Below are 27,062 nucleotides of genomic sequence, written 5' to 3'. Positions count from 1 at the left end.
TACTAGTATTTATTAAAATGGTTTCAGTTTTGTCTAGTAGAAAAAACCCACACCACAAACTGCCCCCCCCAAACCTCCTATTTTTCTTGCCCATGTGATTTTTTATGTTGAAAAACAAAGCATTAAGGTTACAAGGTCAAACACTGAAATATTAGCTCTTAGTTCTATCTTAATTTGTCCCTCACCAGGGAATTTTATCCCAGCTTTAATTTTGAGAGCTCACCTTATTTTTCCAACAACTCTTCTGCCTGATTCAGTGCAGAGGATGGATGGTGTTCAAGTAGTAAGGTGGTTCCTCAATATTTCTTGTTTTATTTTATATGGCGAAAGAATTCTCAAATAGATTTTTCATTATCTAAATAAAGATACACACTTAGATACTGTGTCAGATTTATATCCATATACATTAAGGCATGGACTTTGGAGATGAAGATCTCCTAACCTGTTAAGACAGGCACAAGGTAAATTTTATTTTCCAAGTGTGCTGTTATGACATAACCCGGTATACACTGTCTACAAAGTACATGGATTGTCAAATGCTCCCTTTTTTGCAACGAATGTCTTCAAACATGCCAGAGGCTCTACACAAATGAGGAGCAATTTCTTGTCAAAATTTCAAATTTTCTATAGTACTTTGGCTGCTCAGAAACAAAACAGTTGTGATGCTACAAATAAAATAGGTAAGCAAAGTATTGGTAAAATTTCCCAAGCCCATCAAAATTAAATCAAGAAGGAAAGACTGAAGGAGTTAAATAATTAAATAGCTAAAAATAAACCAAAGTAAGACTAGACACTAATTTTCAATACATTTTACTACTACTGATTTGAAAATAAAGGCATTACAATAAACATCTTTTCTCTAACATCAGTGGCACAATGCTACAGTTGGTGAGTATGTGTATTTGTAACCAAGATAGGGTGGCAATGGAAGGCCCGACTTTGAAAAGCGATGAACTTCAACAGGGTAGGAGGAGGCCAAGATCCTTAGAAGAGGCATTTGGCACAGAGAAATATTTTCAGGCATTAGTTCTTGCATGAGAGTCCTACAGGAAAATATTTGTTCAGGAAAGGAGCACTCTGTTAAGTAGAATTTTGACAACAGTCACAGGAACAATAAATGATATAGGCTTCATGAGAGCAGATGGGCTGTTTCCCAACATCATGTATGCCTCAGCAGGTATTTCCATTTGTGAAAATGTACAAAGCGTTCACAAAACAGAATGAAACTGACTTAACCTCAATCTGCAAGTGTATATGGAGATACGGATGGGCTCCAGAATCATCTTGTGGTCAAGATACAAAAATGGGTTCTGATCCCACCGCTGCCATAGACATCCTTGGTCTCCTGAGATAAGGCTTTTAACTGCCTGTGCCATGCTCTCTCTGAAGAAGCCACGTGAAGATTGTAACACAATTTAAAATGCCTCCTTCCCAGATTACAAAGCAAAACTTGCTTACTCACAATATTTGTGGGCACAAAAATTAGAATACAAGAGATTATTGGACAAAACTTCTACAACTAATGTATCCGTTCCATATGAATGAGCATTTCTTCCCTTCTTACTGCTCAGCCATTATACAATCAGACTTCCCTAAATTGATCTCAACAGAAGTGAAAATAGATTACACTATGCTGATTGCACCTTACAAAACATTTACATAATTTTTTTAACAAAAGCTTGAGTGTCTATATTTCCATTTATCTATAATGTGTATTGAAGCATATCCCTTGGGTGATCAAAGATACAGATTCTGAACATCAGTTTGGAAGTATGGCCGAAAGGTAAGATATAAAATAACCTTTTCCCTCCAAATAAAAGGTCTGGGGTTTCCCTTCCTGCCTCCAGTGTTGCATGAGGCACTCAAAACCTGTGCACTTGATATATTTGCTACTTCATACTGATAAAGTGCAGATCTTACTTACTGAAGCCTGACAAATTAACTGGAAAAGCTATCATTAACACCAATTGATTTTGTCTTCCCATTGTTAGTGTACCTCCACAGGCTTCAAGGGAGATATTACTGGGCTTATGTAAGAGTGAAATGAGAACAAGACCTCTAAAACCAGCTTCATCTTTTAGAAGATTTTGGACTCTGCCTTGATTTGTGGAACCAATGGCTTAAAGCCACCTTGAATCAGATTTGTAATTCTGAACTTCTTCATATCATTTTTAAGAACTGAGAGGACCTGACTGGGCACATTCCCAGTTTCTCATACTCTCTCTCTAAACCAGTGGTTCTTAACCCCCAGGCACCCTCATTAGATTAAAGGCATTCTCAGAAAAAGCCGGCTCTTAATTTTCACTCATGTTTTGACTACAGAAAAATAATAGAGCACTTCTGTTGCAAAGAACTCAAAAAGACTCAGACAACAGGTCAGAATTGTTTTAAAACTATGAATTCCTATCTGAAACCTCTTGGTTACACACCTACCAGTGCTAATATTGCATGGCACATTGTAGCACACTTGAAAGGATCTCAAGGCACCCCAGCATGCTTCATAGACAGTAGGGCTAGAAGGGACAGGAAGTCAGGTAGAGTCAAAGGATCCCAGCAGATAAGCATCCAAACATTTCTTAAAAGAGTCTGGAGTAGATTCCCTCCACCTCTGGAGGGAATCTATTCCAGGCCTTGGAGTCTCAGACAGTAAAGAAGTTTTTCCTGATGTCCAGCCTAAAACGGTCTTGGAGGAGTTCATGACTATTGGACCTTGCCATCCCTTGGAGTACTCCAGTGAACAGGCATTCCCCCAGATCCTGATGAACACCCCAATGTCCTTATAGGCTGCCACCAGGTCACCCCTGAGCCTGTGCTTTTCCAGGCTGAAGAGCTCTCAGCCTTTCTTTATAAGGCCTGTCCTCTTGTCCTCTGATCATGTGCGTGACTCTCTTCTAGACTCGCTCAAGCTTCTCCACATCCTTCTTGAAATGTGGAGCCCAGAACTGGATGCAGTACTCCAGCTGCAGCCTCACCAAAGCCAAGTACAGCGGGAAGATGACATCCTGAGATTTACTTGAGAAGCATCAATGGATGCAAGCCAGAGTTTGGTTTGCTTTACCAGCTGTGACATCACATTGATGGCTTATGTTCATTTTGTGGTAAATCATGACCCCCAAGTCTCTTTCGGCCACGGTACTAGCGAGCGTAGCACTGCCAAGCCTATAAGCGTGTGTGGGGTTTTTTCCCCCAAGCTGGAGCACCTTGCACTTCTCAGTATTGAATGTCATCTGCTTAACAATCACTGCTCTAAAGCATCCACTGTTTGCCACTATGGAAGACAAGGGACTGGGTGAGATGGACGTTTAATATGGATAGTTCTTATGTTCTGGTCTTACCCACTATCATTAACACTGAAAATAGAGGAAAGGGGGAGGAAGGGCAAAGACTACAACTCTCACTTGCAATTTACTGAGCCTGAACAAGCCATACTTTTCACTTGCCCTCACCATTACATTTATTTTAGAGCTGGGATGCTTTTTGCTGCAAAAAAAGAAGCAAAAATTACCAGTTGGGTCATCTCTCATTTCCTTAGTGGAAAGGAGGAGAGGACAAGCTGGCGTGTGGGGAGCGGGCAAGGTGCAAATCACATGGCTGTCATTCACTCAACTATGAGCTGTCACTTCTTAAACTGGGCCAGTTTGAATGAAGCTCTCCAAACATTTACCTCAAAATTTGCTTCTTTTATGCAGTTCCACAAGAACAAAGTAGAAGTTGCCGTGCCTTATATTATCAAACACCTATCAATGCTTTGACTTACACTATGAAAGCATACATCTACTGTGCCTTAATTATATTTTAAGATTTGCATTATAAAGTAATTAAAGACTGTTAGTTATAGTAGCTTAAAAAAAAATTCCCCACTTCCCCCTAAAACCAACACAACCAACATAAAGCAGTTTTGAAAAAGCAGGATGAAATAAAGGAAGAAAATATGCACTAAGCTGTAACTAAAGACTCCAGTATGAGGAAGCCACATTTTGGGTTAAAGAATTTGGGGGAGATGTATGTTATATCAAAATATTATTAAATAGCTGACATCTACCCCGACCCATTTTATGGATTGTTTCACAGAAGAGGGGACAGGCGCACACTTTTATTCAATGATAGTAGCTTAATTCTTTACCAGATTCAGCTACAGAGTATGCGAAGATTATTCAAACAGAAGTCTTAAAGAAGCAAAGCCAACAGCAATTAGTGAAATGCATTAAAATTTACGAACGTTACACAAATTCTAAGTGTTCTCCACTGATAACAAGGGACGTGCATTATTGGGTATTTAATGAATCACACAAAAGTAGATTAACACAAAAGAAAGAGGCATTAAATACATATTTTTCCAATGGAGCACAACATTCCAGATGTCTTCTCTAGTGTTCTTGCCTTCTTTTGCATTGAATTACTAATGTCATTACATGTGTTAAACGGTTCCCACATTGTACTGCCGTCCCCTATGTTTGGGGTTTCTGTTCCCACACTACAGAGGCAGGTGCCACAAATGTATATATGTGGCTTTCTATTATGATACTCCTTGTGAGAAAATTATAACCACTGGTTGATAAGCTTAATCATTTACCTATTCATTCAGCTGGTGGCATCTCTTATGCATGTGTCTCTGAACACATGGGAAGTATTAATATATTAGGTATCATACAATATACAGTACATTTTTAAAACTGTCTGTTTTTACACTTACGTAATTAAAATCAAAGAGATGCAATGGGAATCTGAAATCCAATTTATTAAAAAAATATTTCTTGATTTTACATATTATTTAAAGCTTCAAGTTCTAAAGCTTTCCTACAATAAAGCCTAATTTGCTCTTTGTAGATAAGACACAGCACCACTGCCTGCAGCTTGATGAACTTAAAGTAGTAAGAATATTTTTAAGTTAACAGCGTATTGTATTTAAAGAGCTCAATGAGCTGTACACAATTATTAGAGTATCTTGATTTTTATTCATAAGGACAGTCTGAAATAAAACTTAGTTCTTCTCTGGGTTTTTTTAAGCCCTGGGGGGAATTATCATATGAGTAGGCTTAGAAATATATGTTGTCAGGGATTCATTTTATTAAGCTGTCAAAACGTGAAACTTTCAACGAGGCTGATTTCAAATATTGCGTGTCACACGGTTTACCGAACCACACGATACAACCTACAGCATATAATAAATGAGAAAGACACTTTAATGGGATGCTGTCACACGCTTTCAAATTGAAGAAGGAAAATGGCACAAGTCTCAGAAATGATATTTTATTATGTCTGTTCAACAATAACCTCACCGGCTTCCCCGAGAGATGTTACTGCTCCCTTTCCCTTGCTGCACCTTACACATGAAAAAGCTGCCTTTTAGAGACACCCCTTTGATTTCCCACAGTTTTTAAAACTTGTTGGATCTTTACAATGGATTTTCTAGGGCAGATGCTAACGCAGCCCCAACCGCTGTCAAACAAGGCGCTGGATTACAAATCACAATGAGGCAGGGGAACAGAAAAACAAGACCAAGATCTTAAACAGCGACCAGGAGTGTTGAAAGAGCTTCTGCAAAACCAGATTATTAGGCTGGGAAGACAAATAACATTTTAACAGGAGGGCTCGGGTGGGTTGCTCAGCGCAGGGGCGAGGAATAAGCTGGGTCGGACCCAGAGGCAGGGGTTTCTCTCCCCGGGCTCGGGCTCGGGCAGGGGGAGGTGGGTGTGGATCGCCAAGTCACGGCACAGCAGATCTCCACTGCTCCAGGAGAGCCCAAGGGGGACTTTTGAATAACACCTTCAGGCTAAAGGCACGGGGGCAAGGTGCCAAGATAAATAAATAAATAAATAAAAAGGGCAAACAACCCCCAAATTGGGGAAGCGCAACAAATTAATAGTAATAAGAATAATGATGATGATGAGCATCGCGGAGCGGGGTGGGACACATGCACTCCCTCACTCACCCGGAGAGGCTGGGCTGGGCTGGGCTGCGCGCGGCTCCGCAGCTGCTCGGCTCTGGTCGCTCCCTGCGCTGGCCGCAACTCGCGGACCGCCCTGGGGGCTGATTCGACTGCAGCCGCCAACGCCTGCCTCGCCTCACACCTCCCCAGACCCTCTCGGGGCCACGCCCCCTCCTTGGGGCCTGCGGGCCCATTGGTCGCTCCTTCTCCGCCTTCTCTTTCAGCCCCGCCCCTTTCCTCCTCCTTCCCCCGCCCCACCGCGCGCGCGCGGCACGATGGGACGTGTAGTCCCGCGGCACGTCACTACAGTTCCCAGGAGCCCGCGCGGAAGCCGGCGAGTTCCGGGCAACGCCTGGTGTGTGGTAACCGCGGCCGCCGCTTCCTGCTCGGCAGGCACTTCCGGTGCGGCGGCAGAGTCCGCGCTACAGCTGGGAAGGCTCCGAGGGGCGGGGGGAGGTAAGGTACGGGACGTGGGGGCGCGGCGGTGCTTTGTCTCCCCCCTCCTCTCCTCTTTTCCCCATGCCCGCCGGGGTCACTGCGGTGTTTGCGTAGGGCCTGGCGGCTCCGCCGAGGTTACACTGCGCTTGAGGCGTAAAACTCCTTAGAATATGGGCCCGGTTGAGGGGTAGAGGTGGGGGCGGGGCGGGTGCTGCGCTGGCCGGAGGGGAGATGCCCCGCACCCGTCCCCGTCTTGCTCACATCGGGCCCGGGTCCCCTCAGCGGGAGGGATGGGAAGGTGAAAATGAAAGCTCCTCCTTTGTTGCTGCGGCACCTCCCGCAGGCCGGGCGCGGAGCGAAGGCGGCGGACCAGCTCTTCTGGTGTCAGCCGGGCTGGGGCGGCACCGCAAACTGGGTGCAGCTCCCTGTCCAGGTTGACTGAGCCCCGGGGTCGCTGCCGTGAGGCTCTGCTCACATACCGGCCCCAACTTGGGGTGCAGGAGGGGCCCGGAGTGACTCTCAAGAGGTCTGAGGAGGCCACCAACCAAAATAGACTTGGCAGAGAAACTGAGGGGCACTGTCACGAGGGGGTTTGCCTGGCAAGGAATCCAGTTGCTGGGGTTGTGATCCTAGCTATTTCACAGATAGGCAACTATTTGATTTGCTTGATGTAGGAAATTGGAGCCCAGCCCCAGAGGGCAGGTTCTGGCAACTCGCATCCTCGCTAGGCATAGTAATGAAGTAGGGCTAATTCCCTGACTGCGTGTAGGGTGCAGGATTTCTGACTCGGTAGGAGTGACTTGCAAAACTCATGAGATTCAAAATGGATTCGGATTTAGAAAAGTGGGTGGCTTGAGTGTTCTCCCAAGTGGCTTTTTTCCCCTGTGACCTATTAGCTTAGCTTTTGAAGTAATGGTATCCAGCCATATACAAAATAACAAAATGCATGTGTGAGGACAGTCATGTTTTTATGGGAGTAGAGTTGCTTGTTTGCATCTTTCTATATGAATATACCATTTCACAGGTTGTGCAAGTAGCAGAGTAGTTAAGAAAAGCTCTTGGGAAAGCTAAACTTGAATCAGTAATTTTTTTTTCTACTTTTTTTTTTTTTTTTTTAAAGCTACTTCCAAAGTTAAGGAGGGGAAAGTGGAATCCATACAACCAAGAACATGTGGCTTTTTTATTTTTTCCCTTAACCTCTACATGTCTAGACTGACCAAGTTCATTATGTTTTTGCAGTAGTAGTAAATTCCTCTAGTGTTAACTTAAGTGAGCGGTCTGGTATTTTTGTTTTTTTTAATGCTAAACAAAAATCTAATCAGGCTGATCATAGTGACTTGTATCCCTTCCTTTTTCTTATATGATTTATTGTTGACAAATGGTTTGAAGGGTGTTTGAAATCATCTTGTAGATCAGGGGGTGGCCAAGATGGGGCTGAGGGAGCCTGTGTATGGCATGCAGCAGATCGGAGTGGGAGCAGGGAACATTGTGACAGGGCGGGGAGCAGGAAGCACAGTAGCAGATCAGGCAGGGGAAGGAGGCTATTGTAGACTATAGTGGAAAAAGACCACTGTCGTTATGGGAAGGTCAATGATTATCTATCATCAGTTGCCATGACAGTCAGAAGAATGTGCAAAATTATGTTTTGGGTGGAATCGTGTTTGAACTCCAGCTTCTAGGTCCATAACACCAAGTTCTTGCATCTGATCATAACCCCCTTTAGCGGGGCACGTGAACGGGTGATGTTTTCTTCTATGTATTTCCTTGAATTTTTGCTTATAGTTTCAGTAACCACAGGTAGAACTTGTGTTGTCCACCCCAAGTACCTAATCTAGTTCAAGTATCCATCTGGATGAAGATAAAGTACCTCGGAGCAAGGTGAGAGCAGGAAGTCTTCTGCAGGCCCTCCAGAGTGCTGAGGAAGGTCATTAGAAGAAGACAAGAAATTGTATTTAGATACCACTTTGCACTTGTCCCTGGGACCTGAAAGACTCAAGGCGGCTGTTTTCTTAATTGGTGAGACAAAGTCTCTTAAGTGGTAACAAAGGAGTAGATACCACATTTTATCTGTTTTAGTAGCAGGATTTTTATTTTATGCATACCTTGTATCCTTCCCCAGTGGTGAAATTCCTTTTGAACTAAAATTGATTTAAAAAAAAGAAAGAAAATAAACAAAAATGTAAGGTATGTGGTGGTAGGTGGAATACTAGTACATTCTGTCCTAAGAACAAGCAGGTATAGATGGGACATAAGTCGCAATGCATTACTCAAATGTAGCACAGGTGCCTGAGTTAGTTTTTCATAAGGAAAGAGGGCCTAATAGTGTAATGCAGCAGTTCCTGAACTCTGACACATTGTGCACTACCAATTTAAAACAATACAACCTTAAGTACCAGCACATTTTTGTTATATAAAATAATTATAATAAATGTAGTAACACATACCACTGACAGGTTGGCTGCATCATAATCTTACATTACATTGTGAGTTTTATATACAAGTGTCATATGATGAAAGCTAACCACATTTTGCTGTTTTTCATAGTCACAAACATTGCCATGTATACAAGTGACTCTGTCAACTGCTTTCTGTTCAGAAACTTATTAGTCTGGAGGTGGCCTGTATCTGTTAAATTCTAAGCTGTCTACTTCCATGAATGCAAAATGGGATCCTACATGATGAATACTAATTTTTCCTGGTGGAGTTTAGGCCTCATCCTTACCACTGTGCTAGAGATGTTGGAGTCTTTTTTTGATCCAGCCTCCTTTTATTCTTTCAGGGAAAGTAGGGAATATTACATTGTTAGATTATCAGCACCTCCTTTAGTGATAGTGGTGGCTTCTCTGAGACAACTGTTCTGGCGCTTCTTCTCAGAAACCAGTTCTTTATTGTTGAGGATCTGGTAAATCTGATAAATCATATACAGTATCTATTTTTCCACTACTGGCTAATGATATAGAGAAAGTTGTGGTGTCACAGTTGACTGCCATAGTGATTCTGCTCTCCTTGATCCATGACAATTGGCACTTGAGCATGGGATGGAGATTGCACTAGTGTTATAGCTAGATTGCTTATTGGTGATAAAGACTGAGTACCTGGAGGGAGAGAGAGAGCATACACACACTTCCAGTATTTTAATATATATATTTCACTCCCCTCCCCCTCACCCATCCCCCCCTTTGGTCATTGTGCATATGTGATACCATTAGAAAGATTTTTGAGTTTGTGGTATTTTCAGTATGATAATGACAGACAGTTCTACATTTCTAACACTAACCCTAATGCTTAAGGCATGGATGAGAGCAAGCTGCAGAATTTCAATCAATTCAGCTACTGCTTTAACTGATAATTTGGGGAAGTATCCTGAAGATAGTTTAGGGATTAGGATTTTCTCTGTAATTGTAACTGTAATTTTCTCTGTTTATATTCTGTCTGTTAGTAAATCTTGCAACTTGAAGATAGTCTTAACTTGTGAGCAGCTGTGTCTAGACAGACTTTTTAAATTTTCTCTTAGCTGTGGAGATTTACTGCCTCTTTTGGATAGAGAGCTTGCTACTGTAATCCATACCTTTGTAGCTTTTAAGATTAGGCTGCTAAAGTGAACTCTGCATGGGACTACACTTTCAGATTACTGAGCATAGTTAACTGGCACAGGATGCAGCAGCATGGTTGTAAGTGGTGTTTCTTATAGGGAACACTTCACATTAGGGACTTGTTACCTGTGCCTAATGCTTCTTGGAGTCTGGGTGGAGTTTAAGATCCTGCAAGCCAGACATTTTAAGGGGCTGCTGTAGTATGTTTGACAGGGATCCCATCAATATGAAGAAACAGAAATTGAAGTAGTACGCTTTTTAGGGAAATCAAACACTTTGGATCTTTCCTTTGACTCCTGTAGTCTGAATGGCTGGACTTTATTGATCTTTGGGAGAATGTTGTAATAGTGCTTGTTATGCAGGATCTTAGGGAGGGAGCAGCAGAATAAAGGCTGACATTTGGTTTTTTAGAATTTGATTTCTAATGTGTAAATGTAGACTACTTTCTCATTTGAGTGTACAAGATCTAGTTTTATTTCTGATTCTCTTCCCAACCAACCCCCCTTTCAGTTTTGGCATATCCCTCTACAGATCAGGATAGGTATTTTTGTGGAGGTTTATCATGTGATGCGCATGTGTGTGTGAATGAGTTTAAGTTTTAAAACTAGTATTGTGAACAAGTGAGGTGAGTCTTCCCAGGATGTGCTAATAGTGATACTTTGAAGAATTGGCTCAGTTATTACAAGCTCTTCAGATTCAGGTATAAGCATATGTAGGTTTTTTTGCATGACAGAGAAACTGGTTTCATTTTTTTAGTCCTGACACTTAAGTTCATTTGAGGCTTTGGAGGTCATCAGCTCTTAAGTATGACTATTTCAGTTCTTAACTTAAATTTTAACCAGAAGCAACTTTAGGAAAAACTTCAAGAATTTTTGTGTTTTCCCTTTTTTTTTTTTATTCTTTCATGTGTACTTGAGGCAATATGCTTTCACCACCACCAAATGATGGACTGGAGAGCTGCCTTTAGTAAAACTCTTCAGAGCAGAGACAATGTCTCATGTTCCACAGTGCTCTTGGCACTATAATTACCTTGTTTGCACTTCTTGTTCTGACTGCCTCTATTTTAGGATGTGTACTGATGCTTGTTACCAGTGCATATGGGCATGTCTTCTGTTAGACTGGTATGGGAAACTATATGGGAAGACAGGTTCTCAGGTTGTTCTCTTTTTGGGTAACAAGAAGCTGTTAGGAGTGTGCCTGTTTTTCCTTAGGAAAGCTAAAATACTAAAACGTCACTGCGATTATGGTGAAAAAGCCTCTGTCAAAGAAGAAGGACACTAAATTTTAAAGATGGCCACAGTCTGGATTACAATTAATGTCTGGAAACTTGTTCCTAAGCCAAACTCCTATAAACGCAAAGTTCCTTGTCTTTCAGGGTTTTTTTGTTTCATTCTGGGTTTTGGGATCTGCATTGTTCCAAATAAGAGCAACACATGAAGCTACAGTCTAGTGGATGTATTGTATCTAATTCTGATGGATCCATGTGTACGGTACAAGGCAAACTTGCATATTACTAGTACCTGAATAAGCTGGCAGAGGCATAAGAAAAGATGGTGTACTTAGTGCCTCTTAACTTCTCATATGACTTAACAATTGAGGGGAGGAAAAGGACAAGCAAAAGATGGCAGCTTTAACACTGCCTAAGGCACAAGGAAGATTGCCAGGCACAGTTTACATGAAAGCCACCTCTCCTTACACTTTTTATGCAAATGAATGCTTCTAGTCAAGCAGGAACTGTAGCTTGTGGTCTGCAGAGTATGTAGCATTTGTAGATTAAAAGTAGCCCTTTATTTACATATAAAAGAAAGGGACTTTGACACAAAATGAACAGAATAGGTACAGTGGCATTTAGACTAAGCTGAATGTGGAAACAATGCAGAGACCCTAAACTGATACAGAATGCATCTCTTCCAAGGTTTGGTCCACAAAGCAAACATTAAGTTTACATTTCAGTTCCTCAGTCCACTTCATGGATTGCTATGGCTGTCAGCTGAAGGTCTTGGTCTGTAAAATGGACTGAAGCTACTCCTTCTGCTTGACTAGAAACATTCTTTTCTATGAAGTGTAAGGAGAGGTGGCTTTCATGTAAACTGTGTCTGGCAAACTTCCTTGTGCCTTAGGCAGTGTTAAAGCTGACATCTTTTGCTTGTCTTTTTCCTCCCCTCAATTGCTAAGTCATATGAGAAGTTAAGAGGCACTAAGTACATCATCTTTTCTTTTCTCTACCAGCTTATTCAGGCATTGGTAATATGCAAGTTTGCCTTGTACTGTCTACTAGTCACACAAGGCATTGCCTTACAGCAGGGATTGGCAACTGGGGATATGCATACCCCTGGAGGTACTTGGACTGGTCCTAGGGGGTATGCATGGGTGGATGGGGATGGAGTACTGCTGCCTCCCAGGAGCAGGGCTGGAGCGGGGAAGCTCGCACACACCTGCTGCTGCCACTGCGACACCCCAGCCCAGTGAGCTTCCCCACCCCTGTAGAGGGGCACTGCTGCCCTCACCCCAGCCTAGTGAAGAACTTTCCTGCCCCAGCCTTGCCCTGGTCCTGGGAGGTGATGGTGCTCTGTCCCAACCCATCTGCATACTGTCCCTGTCTCCCTGCTCCATGTCCAGCCACACGCTATTGCCACCCCCCCCTAATGCACACTCAGCATCCGGCCCCCCCAACCCATTAAACTAAAAAAGAAAACCCCTGCCTTACAGGATGAAGATGTCAACTTCTTGTTGAGACAGTGCATTGTAGTGTAAGTCAATGGTAGTCAACTTTTTTGGCAGGCAGGCCATAAATTAGTCCTGTGCCTCCTTACCTGTCTTCCCCCCCCCCCCCCCAGCAGGTGCCACTCGTGCCTTCCCTTGTCTGACCATTTGCTCTGCTTTCTTTGTTATGCTCCCTGCCTGATCTGCTGCTTTGCTTTTTGCTCCCCTTCTTGGTCTACCATGAGTCATGACCACAGACTGTGGCCCTGGTGCCCCAGATTGGCCACCCCTGCTATAAATCATGCAAATATAGTGCTTTATATAATTTACAACAAATCCTTTCCTCAAAAACTTGTTTCTCTTCATTATTTGAAAATGAGTAAAGTGAATTGCGGTGATATGGCTGATGATCAGGTGACATAAGACTGGTTAAAAGAACAATTTGTGTAAGACTTATATATGCTCAACTCCTTCCCTCACCACTCCCCAACAAGGAATGATAGTTTTTGCATTAAGCTTTAACTGTTGTCTTTGACTTAGTCATAGGTAAAGACCAGTAAATTTTCTAATAACAATTTCCGTTGAGTGATAAAATCTGATAGTCTTTTCACATTGGCTCTCCAATATGACTATAATTCAATCTGTAATTGGGATGTTGAGCCTTCTTTTCAAGATCACGTTTGTTCATTTACTTAGTTATTTTGAGCCTGACTGCTTTCTAATCCTGCAGGTGGATGTTCTTAAGGAAGCATTATCTACCATGTGTCTTACCATAAACTACTACATAAGTTTTTGTTTTCCACCTCCAAAAAGGAGGAAATTACAATGTGCGTGCATCTCATCATGCTATATTTCTCTTTAGATACACTCTGTAAGTTTTCTATTTGTTCTAATCAATATCTAAACTATCTGGCTAATGTATGCCAAATATCTGCTGGGGGAGGAATAGTGATCTGTGTGACTAACGTACTGCACTTTATATTATTGTGATGAGACTCGGGCATTGCATATCTTTTTAACTCCTGCCCATCTCTTGCCTCATGAATGCTTGTGCTTCTGAATTATTCTAACATTTATAATTATTCCACTGTTTAAAAAAATGCTGGATGGCAAGGAAATCATAAATGTCTGTGATAGGTTTTTTAGCTTCTAAATCATGGGCTAAACGTGGCTTAAGTAGTAATGCTTAGACAATATATGACTGTTCACTGATTAATTAGATGGATAGCCTTAATCTAGTGGCATTTACTCTCATTACAAAGTCCACTATTCTGCTTGGCCTGCTTGTTCATTTTGTGGACATTATCAATAAGTAAGAGAGACAAAACAATAGTTACTACTAGAAGTAATGCCTGTCCCCAAAAATCAGCACTTATATGACCTCTTAAGGTAATGTTAAATCACCTTTTCTTTAATAGTTTTACAAAGTGTCAAGCTAGTGTGTGAATGCCTTTTCAGTGATGTCTGACTTATCAAAATATTCCTGTATTAGCTAAAATTACTTGCTTTTTAATATCATCATTAGGTAGAAATTAAAGGAATTTAAGAATTTTTTGTGAGCAAATCACCCCTCACCTCACAGTAAATCTACTGTTTGAAATCTCGTGTTGTAATCTGTCATTTAGAAATTGTGGTGGTAGATTAGCATTTATGATGTTTTGTCTTTTCCCCTTAGGGTAACAATTTTCAAGTTCTTTAAGTATTCTTACACAACGAGAAAAAGGAAGAAACACTTTGGTGAATGAGGAGTTTTTTGCTCTTATAGCGTTTCTCCTGAGAAGTGGGTCTTTGAATGAGGATGACAATGGAAGAGATGAAGAATGAAGCAGAGACTACTTCTATGGTTTCCATGCCACTCTATGCTGTTATGTATCCTGTCTTCAATGAGGTATGTTCCCCAGTTTATGGTGTAATGCTCTATTTTGACATTGGGAAATGTGATGCTTGAAACTAAGGGATTCATAGATTTTAGGGTCGGAAGGGACCTTTCAGATCATCAAATCCAACCTCCTGCCCTGAGATGAGATGAGATGAGTAACATACATTATTTGTCTTGATATGAAAGGATTTCCTACAAATCCATAAAGCCAGCAGCTTCTTTCTCCTGACATCTTTCCTCCACCTCCTCCCCACTAGTTCTTTTTCAATGTTTCCTTTCTTATTTTGGGAAGTTACAGATTTTTTGTAATGGCAAAAGTAACCTTGCATAAAAACACCCTGTTTTATGTGGGGCTAAAAATCTGTGCCTTTGAGATGAGAAGCCAAGTCAGATGATATCTAAACAGTGTGATTACTTATAATGTTAGAGAAGTGGTGTATCTTCTGTATTTAGAATAGAAGGCCTTTTAATGAAGGATAAAGAGTGCTTTTAAACTGAAAAGTTAGAATTTCTAAGTTTTCTGAAGTTCATGAACTTGCATCAAGTCTCAGGATATCTGAATCTGTTGTAGGGAGAAGGATAGTTTGTACAGGGTGCAGTGTACAGCTCATGCTTCTGTGACTGTCCAGTAATTTACCTGCCTTATGATAAGTTATGAGTATAGTGGAAGAGAACATCAGACAGCAAGAAGTAGCTTTTTGTACTAATGATTTAGTACAGGGTCTCCAACTACTAAGTGACTAAGGGCCACACCAGTGGGGATTGCATGCCTCATAGGTTGCACTAGCATGAACTGTGGGCTTCCAGGCTGAACTACCTCAGACCTACCTGCTGCATTGTCCATACAGGCAACTCCTCTTGTTCCTCCACCCCTACCCCCTCATACTGCTGAATTGTATGTGTGGACAGTCACTACACCATGCATGAGTAGCCTAAAACTCAGCTTCTTTGCTGCATCACTGCGCTGGCCTACCCTCTGGGGTGGGAAGAAGAGCCTAGAGACCCCTGGCTTTCAGCAGCAGGTGAAGCAATAAGGAGAGTGGTGGCTGGGCAAGGGTTAACAGGCAGCCCCAGGCCCTAGTGAGCTGCTAGTTGCACAACCCTGATTTTAATAAAACAATAAAGCAAGTGTAGATGGATGGCTAGAGCGATTTTGGGATGGGCACTGATGGTGAAGGAGATGCACTAGTCTTTTTTCATGTACTTAGAATTACTGTAACCACTGTGTGATAAGCCTATTCAGTTTGGGGATACATGTGCCACATCTGAATTTTTCTTTTGCTGGCTTTAAGAATGACTTTACAGTCCGAACGTTTCAGTGTATTATCTCCCTTCTAATCTAAAAACTATACAAGAGAAGTAAGAACACTAAGCATTCTTTTCCTAACCAAACTAGCATCTTGGCTGCAAATCTTTGTGGCAGTTACAACTGCCAGAATAAGTATTAACTCCTACAGATATTTTCCTTTGACAACTTTACGTTAATAACATCGATTTTTAATGTTTCTTAAGGTTACTGATGGTGTATCTTGCAGAATATCTAGTTAAGAACTCAGATTTCTCAGAACCAAAAAATGCAGACTTATGCTCACGCAACCTTATATCTGCCCTCTGAGTGATGTCCCAGTATGCTCATAACATGCGCACTCTGTCTGTGAAGTATACTGAAAAGGAGCCTATACTGCCCCAAAGTTGTACACTCATGATTTCATAGTTGTTAGGGGCTAGGAGGGACCTTAGAGATCATCAGGTCCAACCTAATCCACAGAAGGAATGCCACATCTGCTAAATCTTATAACCATTTCAACCTTGATATACAATTCTATGTAAGATTGGAAACCCAGAGATTACACTTCTTTGTTGCTTTGCTACTAATACTGCTTATATGCAACTGTACTGAAATGTGGCATGCTGGATTTCTCAGAATATATATGAACCTTTTTGCTTTGATACATACAGGGGCAGGCAAGAGAGATCCATCCCAGTGATACAGGATCTTCTCCTATCATAATTATATGTTTGACAAGCTCCTTCAGTGTATACACTGAATGCTGAATGCAGGTGGGGCGATTTGCAAATAATTGGTAATAGCCCACAGGAGTTACAGGAGAAGGACTAGAGAGAAAGTTGAATAGGTATGTGTCTTATTTCATGTCTGGCTTGGAGAGCTTCTGTTTTGCTGAACTTTACATAATTAAAAGTCATAAGATACCAGCAAGCAGCCTTTAATCTATGCTAACAAAGTTGTATCAGTGATATTTTTTCACTGGGTTTTAAGTGGTGGGAGCCGAGCGGTTTCATGGACAGTGTAGAGAGAGTGTAAAGCTTATCTTTTTTGATTTTTTTTTTTTTAACCTGATATTCAAAATTCAAAATGAGTATGTGAAAATGATAAATGAACAGCCGCCTTCCTCTTCCATTAAAATGGAAATGACATGCATTAAGATTAGTGTATTAATAGCACAGAGTGCCTGCACCTGCTGTGTAGGTGAAAGAATTAACTGAATAAAGAGCCAATCCAGAAATGGAGCTAGAATGAGTACTGGTTTATGAAAGTTAAAAATACTTTGTTAGTTTCCTAACTAGACAGCAAGTTACACGGCAGCTATTAAATGTGTGTTAAATTTGATGGACTGTACAGCTTCCACCCAAAAGTAATAAAAGAATTGTCAGAGAAGTATTCTGACCCATCACCCTTTTAACTGCTCCTAGAATACTAGTTTTATTCCAGTCTGTTAGAATTCCCTTGGTTACTGAGCAGTTAGGCCAAGATCTGTACTGAGTGCAAGTCAGGGAAAGGTAAATCAGTAAAGAATTAAATGCTTTAAACCATCTTTTAAAGTCAGTTAATGTGACTTTTGACATGGGAAATAGATCTTGTTGGACAAGATCATTTTTGATGCGATTACAAGTTTGGTTGACAAAGGAAAAATTGATTAAACTAACCTGGCTCATTTAGTAGCCCACCCCACTGAAGAAAACCCATTATCTTTCCAAATACTGGAACTAATTTAAGTTTATTCATGGGCTCTGGTGTTTAAATAGACTCCTGTTACTGGTCCAGACTTTGATTTTTCAGCCTCATACAATTGCTTTCTTCATTAGCATCTTAGTTTTAGTAAATAGTGAACAGAATCATCCCTTCTTTTGGGATCAGATTTCCAGATCTCTGGCTCAAGAGAGTCATTGAGCTCATTTATTCCCTCTTTTCCCAAAGGAGTAAGCAGAATGGAGTAAAGGTAGGGCTAAAGGTAACTAATTGACTTTTCTAATTCTGATGAAAACAGCATTGCTAATCATTCTAAAACTTTCATTGCAGCTAGAACGAGTGAATCTATCTGCAGCTCAGACACTGAGAGCAGCTTTTATTAAGGTGAGAAGAAACTTATCAAACAAAGATTAAGCTGTACCTGCTATTTTGATTATGCTATAAATGGATGTTTGGAACTTGGCTTAATCTTATATGTATTTTTGGCTGACTGTCTCCCCCACTGTACTATCTTCTTTTGGAAGCTGCTCTGAAGGAATCAAGTAGTTTACAGCTAGAGCATCGACTTCTGCTTTTTTGGAAAGTCTGTTTTATTTCTCTAGCTGATTATTTCACTTCCATGCATGAATGAAGTGTTAGCTTAAAGCTATTGACAGATGTTCAGTTAAAGGCATTATAGGATCTGATTTGCAATCCCAACAATCATTCCTCCTGCCATGTTATACATACATGGCAGAATTCACAATTTTGGGTTCGGGGCTCAGACCTCTGTTGTACTTTACAAGTGGAACCCGGCATTGTGACCCCAGGCTCCCTTTGTACCAGCAAAGGTACCTGACAGCCAGCTTTTTGTCAGCTGGATCTGGAAACCCACTGGGGTGGCTTGAGTCAGCTGCCAGTCATCTAATTGGTGGCAGCATGGAGACCACGTTGGAGCTCAAATGGGCCCTGGCATGGCTACACATTCATTTTAAGGTGCAATGGAAACCAGCCACAAAATTATTACATTTTTGATGGTTATCAATTGCTTGAATGTGTGGCTAGGTTATGCTTCAGGGTGCAATTAACTGTTTAGGGCAGCAGAGGAGGCAGCTTGCAAGCGGTGGCTGCAGCCACCATCCACCACCCCATGCCACCACTCCATGTGCGACAGCTGCTCCAGGTCCAGCTGCTTCTCTGGCTTAAATCCAGAATTTTCAAATTTCTGGCAGGTGCTTGGTCCCAAGCATGCTGGATTTATGAGGTTATACTATAATTATTCCCCTCTATTCAGCACTGGTGAGGCCACATATGGAGTACTGTGTCCAGTTTTGGGGCTTCCCACTACAGAAAGGATGTGGACAGATTGGAGAGAGTCTAGCAGAGGGCAGTGAAAATGGTTCGGGAGCTGGGGCACATGACTTCTGAGGAAAGGCTGAGGGAACCGTGCTTATTTAGTCTGCAGAAGAGATGATTGAGAAGGTGTTTGATAGCTTTTAACTACCTGAAGGGCGGTTCCAAAGAGAATGCAACTAGACAGTTTGCAGTGGTGACAGATGACAGAACACGGAGTAATGGTCTCAAGTTGCAGCAAGGAAAGCTTAGGTTGGATATTAGGAAGAACTTTCTCATTAAGAGGGTGGTAAAGCACTGGAATATGTTATTTAGGGAGATAGTGGAATATCTATCCTTGGAGGTTTTTAAGACCTAGGTAGACAAAATCCCTTTGATCTAGTTGGGGATGGTCCTGTTTTGAGCAGGAGGTTAGACTAGATGAGTTCCTGGGGTCCCTTCCAACCCTGATTTTCTGTGATTCTATAACTTACTGTCAACTTTTTTTTAAAAATTAATTTTACTAAAGAGAGGAGAGGTGGCTTGTGGTTTCTGAACTTTTTGTTCATTTCTCAAGAAATGCATGCAAATACCTGCCTCCCTGAAAAGATGTTTCAGGTAGTTCTGCAAGGAATCTCAGCTTTTCTGGCTTCTTGTCCATTTTGTATTTAACAGTAATAGATGAAATGGATACAGAGCTAGACTAGTGTTTGGCCCATCAGGGAAAAGAATCCAGGGCCCCTTCCTTTCCAGGGCAGGGCCCATCTTACTGACCCATGCGTCCTCTGTCTTGCTCTGTTTATGGCCCCACATATCTTCCTCTTAGCTTCAGTCACTTGGGTGGAGGGTATGCTTGGAAATGCCTAGGCCGTGGTATGGGCCAGAGCACTTTGCAGAAAAATGGGAGATGTGAATTCAGTCGTCGTCCTCTGGATGAAGGAGGTCTAAAAACTGTTTGCCACTGTGCACAAGTGCCTGTTAGACTAAAAAAGTTGCAGAGCTTTGTTCCCTGTGCATTGGTTCTTGAGGCAAAGTATTCTGCCTGGGTACCATACAGCTTGGTACCCAATTCATTACATATCTCAACATTGTTCTGAGGAGAGGGCCTTCAGGCTCTTCTTGATGGCATATAAATCTGGCATGAGGCTAGCCTCAGTGCAGTAGTGTTGCTCTTTTAAAACATCTTGGCAAGAAAGATGACCACTTACTAGGCTTCAACTGTTGCATCAAGTTTCTGAAAGAAAGTGGAGAGGACTTTTAGACTCTTCTTGATGAAACCTGCGGAAGCTCCCTAAATCCAGTATAATTCATAGATTTATATGAGTTTACCCCGGAGCACTCGAAAGAGTAAATCTGCAAAACTGAAGTTTGTTTTTTTTTTATCATTGCCATATACTAAAAATTGGTGCTGGCATGGCAGCCTTATTGCAGGCTTGTGAAACTATTAGGTAGCTTTGTTGGTGGCAGTTACCCTTAAGGTCAAAAAACTAACATACTGGTGAAAATTTTGCAAGGTGATGGAGTTCTGTTTTTCTGACTAGGAGTGCATCTTTCCTTTCCTTGTTGGTTCCGTCTAAAATCTTTCAAACTGCTCTTTTGTGAGCTCCAATTATTGATGCAAAAATGCTTCCATAAGATGAGAAAAATGGATGTTTAGGTGGAAAAAATGCTACAGAAAATGCTTTGATGTTTGTTTTCTGTCTATTCTGCTTCTAGTTCTTAAATTGATCTTGTTCACATGATCTGTTGCACTGAATTTAAAAGTAATAAATGCTTACCCAAGTCTCTATATGCTTTTAAATTGGAATATCCATTTGCAACCTAGGCTGAAAAAGAAAATCCAGGTCTCACACAGGATATCATCATGAAAATTTTGGAGAAAAAAAGTGTAGAAGTTAACTTCACAGAATCTCTCCTGCGTATGTCAGCTGATGATGTAGAAGGTATGTATTGTTGCTAAGGATGATACTGTTGGATAAATAGCATAATGAGATCTTTGTAGGAGAGGCAAATGTGGGGCTCAGGGTTTTTTTTTTAATGTTTGTTGTTGTTGTTGTTTTTTAAGTCTTGCAAATAAGCCTAGGAATACAGGAAGGTTTCTGATTCTGGACAGGCTGTGTATTTGAAGTACAAGTGAATACCCGAATAATACATAATACTCAGGGTTGGATCTGGGTTTTTGTTTTGGTGGGGGTGGAGGCTCATTTTAAAAGTAAAAAAGAAACCAAACGAAAAAGCCTATTATAATAAACATACATGGTGGCATGGTTATATCACTGGATCCAGCGATTTCCCCCCCCTCCATTAAACTTTTTGTGTCTATTTATCTTCTGTAATTGAAAATGCCTAATTTAATCATCTCAGTGAGAAGCAATAAATTATTAAAATGTACATGCACGTTCTTTTCTCAATATATGTGTGTGATTTCTCCCACCCCCAGTTTCAGACTGAAATCAGGAGAAAAAGTGGTAGCAATGTGCGTAACATTAGAAAAAAGGATTCACTAAAAAGTTTGACTCCATTAAGAACCATTTTTTTTAAAAAAAAGATTGGATTAATGTTGTAATTCTTTTCATTGTTCTGCTTTGTTTGATTCACAGTAGTAGAAGATGTTTAATAGAATGTGTGTCTATTTCTATAGAAACTAACTGCAGTTTCTGATGTATGCGTTATGTTGGTCTGTGTGTCTTTTAAAAATACAGTTTTGAGATGCTGATGATGAAACTTCATGAAACAGCACTTTTTTTAGTTTCTGGGCATAATTGGAAGTTCCTCATAATTTGTTTCAAATATTTTTCATCAGAATATATGATTGAAAGGCCAGAGCCTGAATTCCAAGACCTAAATGAAAAGGCACGAGCACTTAAACATATTCTCAGTAAGATCCCTGATGAGATCAATGATAGAGTAAGGTTTCTTCAGACAATCAAGTAAGTGTGGCATTCTCTATTTATCTTCAGTTCAGGCTGAAAGCATTGACTTTTAATGTTACACTGATGGGTATTAAAATATGTTACAGTTTTAGTACTTCTTGACTACAAAGGAGATGTGACAGTGCCCTACTCCTCTAGAAAATATGGCTAAAAGCCTGTCCAGACAGCTTGATCTAGCCCTGTCTGTCATCTAGTACCAATTAGAAGCAGATATGGGGAAAATGCTCCATGTCTAAGTTCTCCCACTATTGCAATTTAAAAGACGAGCTTGATTGTGGTGGTACTTTGAGGAAACTTCTGTTTCTGTCATGACAGAGGTTTGTTCTATCACATCAAATGTGTCACTTCACATCTGCTGTGTGGATTACTTCCTTTGTGTCTATGCAATATGACAACTTGTTTGGACATGTTTAATGCAGAGATTTGGGGGTGGGGACACAACTGACTAGTGAGGGAGGTTAGATATTTAATACATGATATGTAAATATTTAAAACCAAATTTAATTATTTTTTTTTTCTGTTCAAAGTATTTTAAAAACCCAAAGCATATAAACTAGCTATGAGTAAATTATAAGCTGAAAGTTCAGAAGCTTTCTAACCATCACAGGAGTATGGTTCTAGAACAGTTTTCTAAAAGGAACAGTTAGGGCCAGCAACATATCAAGATCTGTCTTAAAATTAGTTTAAATTTCGAATTGGACTGTAAAACTGGGTCCTCCCCCATTCAACTCTGCATGGCATCTACCAGAAATAAGTGCATGGGGAAGGTTGAACTGTTCTGCCCACTACTGTTTCCAGAAAGGGAGTGGGGTAGAGAGTGGACTGGGAAGGGCTGAGGCCAGAGTGGGCACACCTGCCTCTTTTTAGGCTCATCATAAAGCCCTAATGGAGGCATATGTGTATGAGTACCACAGCCCTGCCTGGTCTGGCTGTGCACAAGGCACATGTAACACTTTTATGTAGCTGCAGAAGCAGCACCCATGACACTTGAAAGGATTTTGTAGCAACCCAGTTGAGAACCACTGGTTGAAGTAAATAGTAGCTGACCCCAGATGTCAAAGAACAACATGTCAGTTTGGACACCCACAATCATACCTTTCTTGTATTTTCACAATTGCAAGTTCAGCCACACTGTATCAAGGACTGAGCTGTTTAAAATGTACTCGTTTTCTTCTGAAAATTGTTAGTCACGTAAAACTCTGAGATCTATAGGATTACTTCAGTTTTTAAGAGGGGAAAAGGGTTCCCGTTTGGTGATATCTATTATTGGACCATGTACTGGGGAGAGAGTTCTGATACTCAAAGGGAGTTTACAAAACATTGGATTTATGGCATGTTATAACCTGCCTGCCCTCTGATAACCTCAGGTAACCTCTCTACATCTTACTAGCTACATTCTATCACCAGGTCAACATTCCTTTCTTCCCTCTCCCACCTGTCTCACACCTATCGTCTCCTGTGGCCTCTGATCCTCGTTGCCCCACATTTGCCTTGTCACAGACCTGCACTTTGCATGTTGGTTTCTATTCCATTCAGGAGAACACAGAACAACAGCAGACTTTCCTTATGCCTGAAGAAGGGTGTTTGTGCCTGAAAGCTTGCAAAACCCAAGTTTTTTTTCCAACTATTTAGTTGGTCTGATAGGGTCACATTTACCTAAAGAATCGTGTCTGCCTTCAGTTTGCTTGAAATTAATAAGCTAAGAGGAATGGCTAGGTATCTGAAAACCACTAAATGTGAAACAGAAGGGATCAGACTAAGATATTGTATACATGCAAAAGCTTAAACTTGATTTATTAGTAGGGGTGTACTAATAGAGATTTTGGGGGCCGACACCGATAGCCAGTTTTTAAGGAGGCATATCGGCTGATACCAATCCGAGTTCCAATCCAATTGTGTGCAGCTGGTAAGTCTGTTGTGGTGAAAGAGGAGGGAAAGGTGTAGGTGGGCAGATCAATGCTGTCTGTGGTGAGGGAGGGAGTCAGGCTGGGGCGGGGGTAGGCGCTGCCTAGCTGGGGTGGTGTGGACATGGGATGGAGCCACAGCTTATCTGTGGGGTGCGGAGAAGGGGTGTGTGCCCCAGGAACTGCATGGGGCAGGGCAGGCTGGGGCTGTGCTGTGCTCAGGGCAAGTGATGGCAGTGCTGGGAGGAGGCTAATATTGGGGGGGCTGCAGCCAACCCAGATTTTGCCATAGCCCCCATCATAGCCCTCTCCCAGTGCTGCCGTCCATCCCAAGCACAGTGTGGCCCCTGACCCCAGCCAACAATTGCAGCCTGCCTGGCATGCCCTGCACAGATCCAGGGGCACATGACCCCATGCACTGCTGGACAAGCAGTGGGAGCCACCAGACAAGCAAACAAGCCTCCCCTCTTTCCCCCATGTCCCCTGGATGAGCTGTGGCTCTGTCCCATGCCTGTCCCACCCTGGGCTGGGCAGCGCCTACCCCAGCCCCACTCCTTCCCTCACCATTGGGGGCCTTGATCTGCATTCCCCATACCCCCTCCCTCTCCTCCCCACTCCCCATCCACCACAACAGACTTACCAGCTATATGCAGCTCTCGTAAGATGTCAGGCTGTGCTCCTTGCTGCCTGCATGCTACGCTGCAGCTGCGTGCATGCATGGACATCTGTCGGCCAAATTATTGGCCACTTCAGGCTAATTTCTGATATAGTCAGTTTTCTTTGTGTTGGTGCACCTCTGTTTATTATGCTGCTTTCATTGAACTTAATTTCACTGTTCTCCATTGATATAGTAATACAAAATGTAAGCAGTATCAAGCAGGAAATAACCTGTAACACACTATCAGAAAAGTACGTAGATAGATCTGCATTTTTCCTTGGTGACTAGGCGATGTGATTAAAAATTTTCAGAAGCACAGAAGTTTTGGAAAGTTTTCTCTTACTTTCCTATGTTAATAACTGAAATCACACTGTTTTTTAAATATATATTTCTTTATTACTAACTGACACTCATATAATAGTGGTTATAAGGGATGTGGAGTTCTTTTGATGTGAGGAATGTGGCAGTAACATAGTTGCTTCTCTCATCAATATAGAATAGGAAACTAAAGTGTTGCGGGGTGTGTTTCTAACAGCTGATTTTAAGTCCTTCAAGATCAAAATAAGATGGAGTTGTATCTATCACGTCTGTGTGTGAGCTTCTAGAATAAGGTTGTTTTTAAAAGGAGTTAACGTATTTACCTGAATCTAAGATGACACCCCCCCCATAATTGTATTCTACACATGGAAAACTATAACAAATTTGTAACTTAGAAAATTATAACAATGTATAGAATCTAATTATTGGGGGGGTGTCATCTTAGATGCAACCTCTACCCCGACACAGCAGGAGAGGAAGTGGCAGGGGCACAGTGGGATCAGCAAGAGAGAGAGAAGTAGTGGGGAGAAATGGGGGGGGGGAATCAGTCTGCCCCCCTTTGTGTTTGTCCCCTCTGCCACCACTGCTACCAGGCTGGGCTGGGGCCATGCTGTGCCCCTGGCTGGAGTGTGGAGGGAGCCTGCAGGCACCAGAGCAAAGGTAAATATGGTGAGGTAGGAGGGGTGGCTCAGGGTTAGAAGCCATGGTGGGGTGGGCGAGGCTGGCAGCAATTGCATCTCTGGCCCCATCTCAGAGTTGGGGCTAGTGCTGCAGCAGCTGCCTGCATCCCCTGTTGCCTTATACTCTGTTCCAAGATAAGTGGCTTCCCCCACACCCATGTTAAATGGGGGATGGGGAGAGGACCTGATCTTGGAATCAAGTAAATATGGTACTTTGAATGCTTTCTTCCAGTTTTGAACCCAGTGGTATCCTATATTAAGGTATATAATGGGTAACTCTGGAACAAATTGAGTCAGTCTGCCATTAGATCTACATGTACAACTACTGTTGAGGCTGCTATGAGCTGCCTGCATATCTGGAAAAGAGCTTGGTTCTTACTGATTAAATATATGAACAGATAATTGAGTTGTTTAACACCAGTTTTTATATTAGTGGAAAGACACTCATTACAGATTCTTAATTTGGATGTGGAATTGCTGATAATGTAATTTGTGTTTGGTCAAACTATTACATCTAAAAATTATTTTCTCTTTTACAGAATTAATTTAGAAATGAGTGTGATGGATTTCTGCCTCAAAAATAAGCTTAAATTCAGTATTTAATAAAGCTCATTTAAAGATGTTACAATTTAATTTTTCTCTTGCTAAATAGGGACATCGCCAGTGCAATAAAAGAACTTCTTGACACAGTAAATAATGTCTTCAAGAAATATCAGTACCAGAATCGGAGGGTATGTGAATCTAAATTTTTATACAGAATTTTGTTTTACTACTACTAAGTATAAATGTGAAATATCTCATGATCCAGTGGTCAGTGGTAGGATTGAGCTGGTCACTGACAGAATGCTTAGCAAAAGTTACAGAGAAAAGTGCAATCAGGCTTTGATTTACATTGTAGTTAAACTCTTGAAAAAACGCTGTGGAAGTAGAAAATCATGTAAAAAGATACCAACCATCTATGGGAAATAAGGGTTTAGGTTCCAGATGTGGCTGATAATTTGGCCAATAAATGCTTGTGCATGTGTTCAGCTGCAGTGCAGCACACAGGCACCAAGGAGCACAGCCCAACACTTGGAAGGCTGCGTGCAGCTGGTAAATCTGTTGTGGGGGGAAGGGGAAGGGAAGAGGCTTGGGGGGGGGGCAGATCAAAGCTACCTGTGGTAAGGGAGGAGTGGGGCTGGGGCAGTCATTGGCTGGGTGGGATGGGTGCGGGATGGAGCTGCGGCTCATCTGGGGGGGGTACCGGGGTTGCGGGGTGATGGCTCCCACCTTTGCATGCACCACAGGAGAGCATGGAGGGCGGCAGCATGTGCCCTTGTATCTGTGCGGGGCAGGGCAGGCGGGCTGGAGCTGCAGGCTGAAGCCAGGGCTGTGCCAGGCTTTTCTCTGTGGTGGCTGAGCTTGGGGTGGGCAGTGGCTGCAGGGGGGAGGGGGCTGCAGCTACCCCAGATTTTGCCTTTGTCCCCTTCTAGCACCTGACGGACGGACGGACTTGAGGGGAACGCCTCCAGACCTCAGGTTGGGGAGGACTGGGTTAGAGAGCTTCTGGAGGGGCTGGATGTGTTCAACTCAGTGGGTCCAGATGCTCTCCACCCCAGGGTGTTGAGGGAGCTAGCAGGGGTTATTGCAGGGCCCTTGGCACGGCTTTACGAGCGCTCGTGGTGCTCGGGCCAGGTGCCAGATGACTGGAAGACAGCTAACGTGGTCCCCATCTTTAAAAAAGGGAA

General features: G+C 42.0%; 1 protein-coding gene across 3 annotated transcripts in view; it reads left to right on the top strand.

Moving 5' to 3' along the window:
• Nucleotides 1-6,365: 6,365 nt before the first annotated feature.
• The window catches only part of PDCD10 (programmed cell death 10), a 25,376-nt gene continuing 4,679 nt past the window's right edge, over nt 6,366-27,062 (top strand). Inside the window, exons 1-6 of one of the 3 annotated variants that reach the window (XM_019532689.1) lie at nt 6,366-6,385; nt 14,339-14,551; nt 17,862-17,915; nt 20,668-20,785; nt 21,646-21,772; nt 25,988-26,066. In XM_019532689.1, the coding sequence (XP_019388234.1) occupies nt 14,456-14,551; nt 17,862-17,915; nt 20,668-20,785; nt 21,646-21,772; nt 25,988-26,066 (474 nt within the window). In that variant the 5' untranslated portion in view covers nt 6,366-6,385; nt 14,339-14,455. Of the gene's footprint in view, nt 6,386-14,338; nt 14,552-17,861; nt 17,916-20,667; nt 20,786-21,645; nt 21,773-25,987; nt 26,067-27,062 lie in introns of those variants that run through there. The other 2 variants (XM_019532688.1, XM_019532687.1) reach the window with 2 other exon arrangements.

The sequence above is a fragment of the Crocodylus porosus genome, unplaced genomic scaffold (assembly GCF_001723895.1).
Source record: "Crocodylus porosus isolate Cpor-Errol unplaced genomic scaffold, CroPor_comp1, whole genome shotgun sequence".
NCBI classification, from domain to species: Eukaryota; Metazoa; Chordata; order Crocodylia; family Crocodylidae; genus Crocodylus; species Crocodylus porosus.
This window is presented reverse-complemented; position numbering and strand designations above follow the sequence as displayed.